Here is an 8,778-nt window from a genome sequence, read left to right as displayed (position 1 = left end):
CTCATGCTTAAAATGAAATTTACTACCTGAAACACCCTTTAGCTGAAAAACTACACTGGCCTATTAACATGGTGTATATGATAGTATGCACTTATTGATCAATTACTATGTCCAAACCCTCTTTTAATAAGTACCGTTTGTTACCTCTTCTCATTTAGTTAAGAAATTTTGTTAACACCATACTACCAATTAGGAAGTTGGAAAGATGTTTTGTAACATACAATCTGGTCACAGTTTGTAATATCGGGTAACTTATGAATTCCAAGATATTAACTTAAATTTAACTTCATTGCCAGGAGAAGATGAAGGTGCTGGAGTAAGAGGATGCTGAGGTCAGCTTCTTGCAGGAAAATATCAAAAATACATCAGCATGTGGAGTAATTCTCACTGAAAACAAACTGGAAACTGTCAGAGAGACTCTTCTACCAAGACTGTAAGGTAAGATCCACACAGAATCTGGTAGGAAGGGAGAGAGAGTGATCAGGTGTCCTCAGGAGGGGACACAGAAAAGGAGGCATACCATGGGCTGGGAGAACCTATCTGGGGAGTGAGGGAGGCAGTTGCACACCACGTATTGGGCACCCAGCCTGGGGTCCAACACGGGGAAGACAAATCTCTGTCTCACACCTGTTAGACTGGTGATTATTAAAAAGACAAGAGAGCAAATGCTGGTAAGGGTGTGTACAAAATGGAATCCTCATGCACTGTTGATGGCAATATATAGCCGCTAAACAGTGTAGAGTTTCCTCAAAAATTTTAAATAGAACTGCCACATGGTATAGCAATTCCACTTCTGAGTGTATGTCCAAAGGAGATGACATAACTCACTCGAAGAGATAACTGCATGGCCATGTTCATTGCAGCATCAAAACATGGAAATAGCCTAGTGTCCATCAACAAATTAGGGATAAAAAAATGTGATAGACATTCAGTACATACGACGGAACATGATTCAGTCATGAGAAAGAAGCAGATCCTGCCACTTGCTACAATATGGATGAAGCTTGAGGATATCATGCTCCGTGAAATAAATCAGACAGGGAAAGACATGTAATGTATGATTTCCCTTATATGAGGAAACTAAGTTATTAAACTAATAGAAGTAGAGTGTATCGTCTCCCATTTTACCAAATGTGAACATTGTGGAAAATATTGCATGAATGTTGTAGAATATCTAGGATTAGTATTCAGTTGTGTACTTTATATTATAATATATTTGGACTTAAATATCCTATATTCACTTGCTGTGAGAATTTTAAGATGATTTATTATGAAAACAGGAGGTAGTAAATTTAACAGAACACAAACTGGATATTAAAACACACACACACACACACCCACAAGCAACATTACTTTGGCTGCTCCCAAGATCCTTGGCTATCATTTAGGTTTGCCTAAATGGATACACAGACATAATATGTAGTAATTTTGGTAATTTTTATTAGGAAGTGTCTCTTGCCAAAAACTAATAAGACTTCATCCTTTGCTAAGTGTATTCTTTTCTTTAAAATTAAAGTTTCTCACCAATATAGTTAGTAAGTGGTTTTCTTAAGTGATAAAAAACAAAGAAAATTAAACTAGTTTTGCACAGCTTTCAGATGTCCAAGATTACTACCACAAAAATGATGTGTGACACATCTAAGAAGTGCTGCATACTCATCTTGTAGAACTCAACAGGAGCCCTAAGATGTAGTTATTGTGACAGAAGACAGGAAGGCATGGTAATCCAGTGAAGTTCTAACCAGGCTGTTTCTATTAAAAGGAAAAAAAACCCCTTTTGCTGACGACAGGATTCTTTGCAATCCAACAGTAACGTAAAAGAAGATAACTTTATTGTGATTACATGGGTGACATAATGTACCTCAGGCATCATTAGAGCCACACAGCAATTGGAAATATGATATCAGCACCTCTTTCCCAGGTGCATACCCCAAACTAAGACATATCCTTGACAACCACCTTTCTTCCCTGTGCACAGTTTGCAATATTTCAATGGCAGTTATTTCAAACATACTTTTATACTCGTGCTACAGTATCAGTCAAGATTCAGTCAAGAAACGAGAAACCAATTAGTCATTTTAATGAAGAGAATTTAATAAAGGGAGCTGTTTAAAGAGTTATCGAAGGACTGAAATGTAAAAAAGAATAACGCAGGAACATAGCTACCACAAGTGAAGGAAGAAGCTACTACATCAAGGGCTTGAGGGGTATAAATGGAACACTTGTGCTTTTAGGGCAAAGAGAATTTTACTGACCACTATTGAATCTATGTAATTGAACACAAGATGGAAAATATAGCAGTGACTTGAAGAGCCCCACCGCAAAGCAAAGTGTAGAAATGTGAGTTTGGAGCAGAGACAATAGCTTCATAATGAGCACACACACCCAGCTATATGGTGTAGAAAGACCATATGTGAGAAATCATTATCAGGAATAAGGGGGAAAAGCCTTCACCTCTTGCCACTGTAGGCTCTTCATTTCTTCCCCCAAGAGCTCTGATCGCTTTCGGTTCTTAGCCATTTGTCTATGAGTCTCTAGGACTCATGGCAAGGGTCACCTTTGAATGCAAGCTCTGACTTAGATCAGAAGATCTCAAATTTGGCCACACACTAGAGCCAGCCTAAGTGGTTTTAAAAATCCTCATACTCAAGACACACCAAAGTCTAATTAAATCAGAGTTTTGGATGGTGAGAATCACTGGTCAGTATATGTTTAAATTCGTTTTACTGTAGTATGGTTGATTTACAATGTTGTGAAGTTGTCAGTATTTTTGAGACTCTCAGATGATTTTGATAAAAGCCGAGGTTGAGAGGCAGGGGCGTGCATCCTCACACATAACCTGCAGACACAGATTGGAAACATGGCGATCAGGGTGGAAAATAAACAACAGCTTTGTGAAAAGATAATATTTAAATATGAAAAAAGGGAGATGTTCATCATTCCAGGATGCTTGGGTCACCACAATGAACTACAGATGTCTCCATAGATATGATAGGATTTAGTCATGCAGTAATTATAATATATACAGAATCCCAAGACACGTTCCCCATTCCATTAAATACATATTACAATACGTAATATTCAAATGTTAAGCAAGGAGGACATCAAGGCCTTAAGAGCTCGAAAATGATGTGATGTCAGAGGCAGATTTTTCATGTCTAGATGTTCAGTTTCGTTGCATTTTCCAACCTAACCTCAAATGGGTGGCACAGGGACTGAGGTTAGATTGTTTTCCTGAGAAACCTCCACATGGCCCCTTTGATGTCCCTGTTCCTGAGACTGTAGATGAAGGGGTTCAGCATGGGGGTGCCCACAGTGTACATCACGGAGGCCACTGCACTCTTCCTGGGAGATTGTGAGGCAGCTGAACTGAGGTAGACACCAAGGCCTGTTCCGTAAAATAAGCAAACACCTGCCAAGTGAGAACCACAGGTGGAGAAGGCTTTATACTTCCCACCTGATGAGGAGACTCTGAGAATGGAAGAGAGAATTTCATAGTAAGAGAAAAAGATCCCTGAGAAAGAGGGAAAAGCAAAGATGGCAACAACAAGATACATGACTATAGCTTTGGTGAAAGTGTCAGAACAGGCAAGCTTGAGGAGTTGAGAAGGGTCACAGAAGAAATTAGGAATTTCCACATCCTTGAAGCAGGTAAATTGTAACACAATCAAATTGTGCACCTGGGAGTCCAAAAGGCTAACAAAAAAAGACACCAAAACTAAAGAGCAACAGAGGCGTGGGCTCATGATGACCATGTAGTGCAGAGGGTGACAGATGGCCACAAACCTGTCATAGGCCATTGCAGTCAGAAGCATACCATCCATACATCCAAAAAGGGTAAAAAAACCCATCTGTGTCAGGCAGCCCTCATAGGAGATGACTGTGCTGTGAGTTTGGATGTCCACAATCATCTTGGGGACAGTGGTGGAGACAAAACCGATGTCAGCCAAGGACAGGTGGGAGAGGAAGAAGTACATGGGGGTGTGGAGGTGGGGGTCAGAGGTGACAGCTAGGATGATGAGCAGGTTCCCCAACATGGTGACCAGGTACATGGACAAGAACAGGGTAAAGAGCACAGGCTGCAGTTCTGGATCATCTGAGAGGCCCAGGAGGAAGAATTCTGATACATTTGTTACCTTTCCAGTTCTGTGTATCTTGGATAAGTTTGGAAAAAGAAGAGAGGGCTGGAAAAAAAAGAAATAAGTAAATGGACATTGAGCACTTTGTCCCTATTTTGTATTCAAGCAATTCATTTCTAAGATCATACACCTCAGTTTCTTCAGCAATATTTCTCAGTGTGACAAATTCTATCTCCTTAGGCATTGGTTTCTGTGCTATTCACATCTGTCTATACACTGTTACTTTATAAAACTTCACTGAAAAGTGAAAGAGCACAAGGACATTAGAGGTAATACATCCATGACCTCAGTTAAATAGAGTCACTTCTTTAGAAATAATACAGAATGAGAAATTCCCTTCTCTCTTTAAGGAAAAATGGAATTCAAATTTAAAGAAATTAAGCCATGGATATGTAAATCTTATTTTATTCAAACAGTATTCTAGTTATTTCTTTCATTTATAATATGTAAATCTCTATGAAATGAGGAACTGTGTCAACTGGATTCCAAATTAAAAATGAATACTCATAATCAGAAATATCTATGTAATATTCAGAGTTTTATCATTGGTTTGTCTGTCTTCCCTCCTTCATGAAATAAGTGATTACTCAAATATCAGGGTTGTGTTTGAAAAGTCATTTAGTTTACACTTCATATCTTTGACTTTGGTGGACTCAAATTTTGATCAGTAGGTTTATTTAAGTGCACCTGATCATACAGCATTGGTGACTACAAAGATGGTGTTAGTGTACAGAGCATTGTCTATGTTTAAATGACAATGAAATTTAAGAAAACTTATTGAAATTTTTTCTTTTATACCGCCTTATCTGTTTCAATATCATCTCAAAAAATGTCTGATGCATTAGATCGCTTTACTTTTATTTGGACTCTTTCTGTACTGGTGGTATAAAACTCTTTCATTGTTTTTCTTTTTTTTCCATTTATTGAAGTGATTTACAAAATTGCATACATTTGGGGTGTGCAAAATCAAAGTTTTTTTACAGACGTACAAAATGATGATTTAATACACATAGACATTGTGAATGAGGACCACAGTCAACTTAACATATCTGTCACCTCACATAGTTTCTGTTTGTGTGTGTGTGTGTGTAGTAACAGTTAGCAAATCTCTCTTAGCAGATTTCGAGAACACGATACAGAATTACAAAATTAAGTATAGTCATCTGGCTGTATATTAGATCTGCAGAACTTATTTATTTTATAAGTTTGAAATTTTGTACACTTTGACCATTATCTCCTCCACTTTCTCCACCACTGATCCTCACAAGTACAGTTGTAATCTATGGTTCTAAGAGTTTGATTTTCTTAGCTTCCACACATAAGTGAGATCATACACTATTTTACTCTGTCCGGTGTACGTATTTCAACACGCATGATATTTTTCAGGTCTGCCCATGTTGTCACAAATGGCAGGATTTCCTTCTTTTATGGCTGAATAATATCCCATTGTTTATATATACACACCACACTCTATTTATTCATCAATCAACAGACAGTTTTCCATATTCTTACTATTTTGAATAATAGCTCAGTGACAAGGGAGTGCAGATATCTCTTTGAGGTTCTGATTTAATTTCTTTGGCATACACCCTGAAGTGGGGTTGCTGGATCCTATGGTAGTTTTGTTTCAACTTGTAGCAGTTTTAAATTTTTTAAAGAACCTCCATTCTGTTTTCGGTAATGGCTGTACTAATATTTATTCCCAACCACTAGGTAAAAGGAGTTTCCCTTACATCCTCACCAACATTTGTTGCTTCTTAAAATCTTTTTTTTTAAATAATAGCCATCCTAATGGATGTGAGCTGCTGTTTGATTTAGGTTTTGACTTGTGTTTCCTGATATTAACTGACCTTGCGCACTTTTTCATATACCTGGTGAGCTTGTCCTCACCATAAACCCTTCCATTTATGGTTGAGGAGTTCAGCACCAGGGAAAAGTCCCACAGCCAGGTCAGAACCCAGCCTTCTTATGTCGAGTCAACAGATTTTCATGTTAATTCTTCCTGGCGCAGGGATTGCAATTCCTTGACTTCTGCTACCTGAAGGGAATTCGGTTTAATTATTTTGGCACATCAGACCATGATTTAGTTAAGAAACATTCAAAATAAGTACTGTAAACACACTCAGGCAGTTTATCTATGAAATTATGATAATAATTGAACCTACCTAGTAGGAGTGTTGGAAGAATTTTTTAAAAAATTATTAATATTGCTTAGGCCAATGGTTTTCAGTTCCAGTTGATTGATAATTTACTTACGTTTATTTTATTTTATTCTTTTTATTTTTTTATTTTATTTTTTATCTTTATTGGAGTATAATTGCTTTACAGTATTGTGTCAGCTGCTGCTGTACAACAAAGTAAATCAGCCACATGTATACAAATATCCCCATATCCCCTCCCTCTTGAGCCTCCCTCCCAACCTCCCTATCCCACCCCTTTAGGTCTTCACAAAGCATCAAACTGATCTCCCTGTGCTTTGTAGTAGCTTCCCACTAGCCATCTATTTTACATTTATTTCAAAATTCACAGGTACCCCAGCCTCAGCCTAGGACCTATTTCAGGATCTCTACATGTGCATTTCTTGGTCACCCTAATGGACCTGATAAATACTGCTTAGAATATTTCCCAACAATTAAAATTTCCATTAATATTACCAATTATTACTCTCATCAATACTCAACACATATTTTAAAATATAAACACAATAATATTTCCTTTAGATCTCAGCTTTTTAGAGATTTGAAACGTTATCCATAAAATGGGACTTTCATAGTATCTAGCTCAATCCCATTCCTCTACCTAACTGTCCCCTGAAAGCAACCAGTGTCATGAAGTTCATGGGTATATTTCCTTGTTGATGCTTCCATAATGTCAATATTCATTTCTGTATCCATAGCCAGCATTCTTAAAATCTTCCCTAAACAGAATACTACACATATTGCCTCTGAAATGTACTTGTTTACCACAATTTTGTGGTTAACTCTCTTTGTGGAGTACATTCAATTACTTCAAATATTTCCCTGACGCACATTATTACATAAGGGAAAACATCATTTATTTACTTTACAAATTTATATCTATGTCTATACACTTAAATATTATCTTAACAAATTTATAATATATATTCCACATATGTAACAATATAAAATAATGCATTTCATTATCTATTAAATATTTAATTTATATTTCATATTTTTATATTATATTATTTGTGTAATTTTCTCCTTACAAATATTTGATGAAAATTCTGCACCTTGCTCAGTATCATACAAATGAGAATTTGTACATAATACGTGAGTGGCATCTAGCTGTTCAATTTCTAAGAACTGATGCATATTCAGTTTTACCAATATTAATTGTCTATATTTGTTTCAATGCAAATATTTTCTATCGACCACATCATCTTTTATTAAGGTATCATTTGAAAAATATTCCTGAGGTCTATCTTGTGATAATTTCATGATAGCTGCACATACCATTTTCATCTTATATATGATATTGTTTCAAAACTTAGATTTCAAAACTGGACTGTAAAACATGACTATTTATAGAAAATCCTACATTCCATCGTGTTAGTGCGATTATGGCCCCAGTGAACTAGTGGCACATCCCTGTAATTCACAGGTAGATTCACTGAACCAGAGAGGGTGAATCAGTTCTTCTATCTTCATTTCTCATTCTGCAGCAACAAACTAGGTTAGAAAAGAAACCCTTATTAGCTACAGTGGAGGTGACTGAGAACTGGTGCAGGAATAAGCGGATCAAGGTTTGAGTCCTGGATCTTTCACCCCTGTAGGTGGAATGTGTATAAATTTCTCCTTCTCTCTATGCTTCTGAACCTACCTTGAATAAAAAAAAGAGTCCAATACCCAGCACTGCACCAGTGCCTAATAGTGTGGCACCTAAGGGATGTTTCTAACTTATAAATACTGGGTCATTTTTATAAAGAATGTCAATCATTATTGGGATTAATTAAATACAATTCCCAAAATTTAATAATGTTTTATGGATTATGTGGCAGAAGAGAATGAAGCACTTCCTGTCTCAGGGCACAAAGCATGGAATGACATGAAATCCTAAAATGTGTCCCTGCCCATGTAATAAGATGTACTGTCCCTCTGTTTTCTAACTCCTTCCCCCCAAATCCTGCTTATGAACATTTCTGCAATGGCTTTTTGATGATTTAATCCTGCATATGTTATTCAATGAAAAAAAAATAGGTTCCTTAGAAAGTCCATGACATAGACAGAAACAAGCCCTATGTTATCTTGTCTCTAGTTGTATGGGAGATTCTGAAAGGATGAAAACACCAGCACAAATAATCCACACTGTGGAAGCATACTGCTCACACTTTGTTTCTGTGAAAAATGGAAGGGGTGATTCAACACATAAGTGTTTTTGTTTTTTGTTTGTTTGCTTGTTTTTTAATCCTTGGTTCCTCCTCTGTGCCATCGAGACATAGGCTCTGGGGAATCAGAAATAAATGAGCCTCAGTCATTTCTCTTCACCTATGAAGAATGTACTCATATAAACAAAAATAAAATGGCCTATTAACCATATCAGTTACCAGATATTTAAATCTGATAAGGTGAGAATTAGCCTTATCATTATTAGTAACAAAATATATAAAAAAAAGTAT

General features: G+C 36.7%; 1 protein-coding gene across 1 annotated transcript; it reads right to left on the bottom strand.

Annotated features, from left to right (window-relative positions):
- Nucleotides 1-3,221: 3,221 nt before the first annotated feature.
- LOC130837070 (olfactory receptor 18-like) lies at nucleotides 3,222-4,130 on the bottom strand. Its single transcript, XM_057709848.1, has one exon. The coding sequence runs from the start codon at nucleotides 4,050-4,052 to the stop codon at nucleotides 3,222-3,224; it is 831 nt and encodes a 276-aa protein (XP_057565831.1). The 5' UTR covers nucleotides 4,053-4,130.
- Between the last annotated feature and the right edge of the window lie 4,648 nt (nucleotides 4,131-8,778).

Source organism: Hippopotamus amphibius, chromosome 15 (genome assembly GCF_030028045.1).
Source record: "Hippopotamus amphibius kiboko isolate mHipAmp2 chromosome 15, mHipAmp2.hap2, whole genome shotgun sequence".
Lineage (NCBI taxonomy): Eukaryota > Metazoa > Chordata > Mammalia > Artiodactyla > Hippopotamidae > Hippopotamus > Hippopotamus amphibius.
Note: the sequence above shows the minus strand (reverse complement) of the source record. Positions and strands in the feature narration are given on the sequence as shown.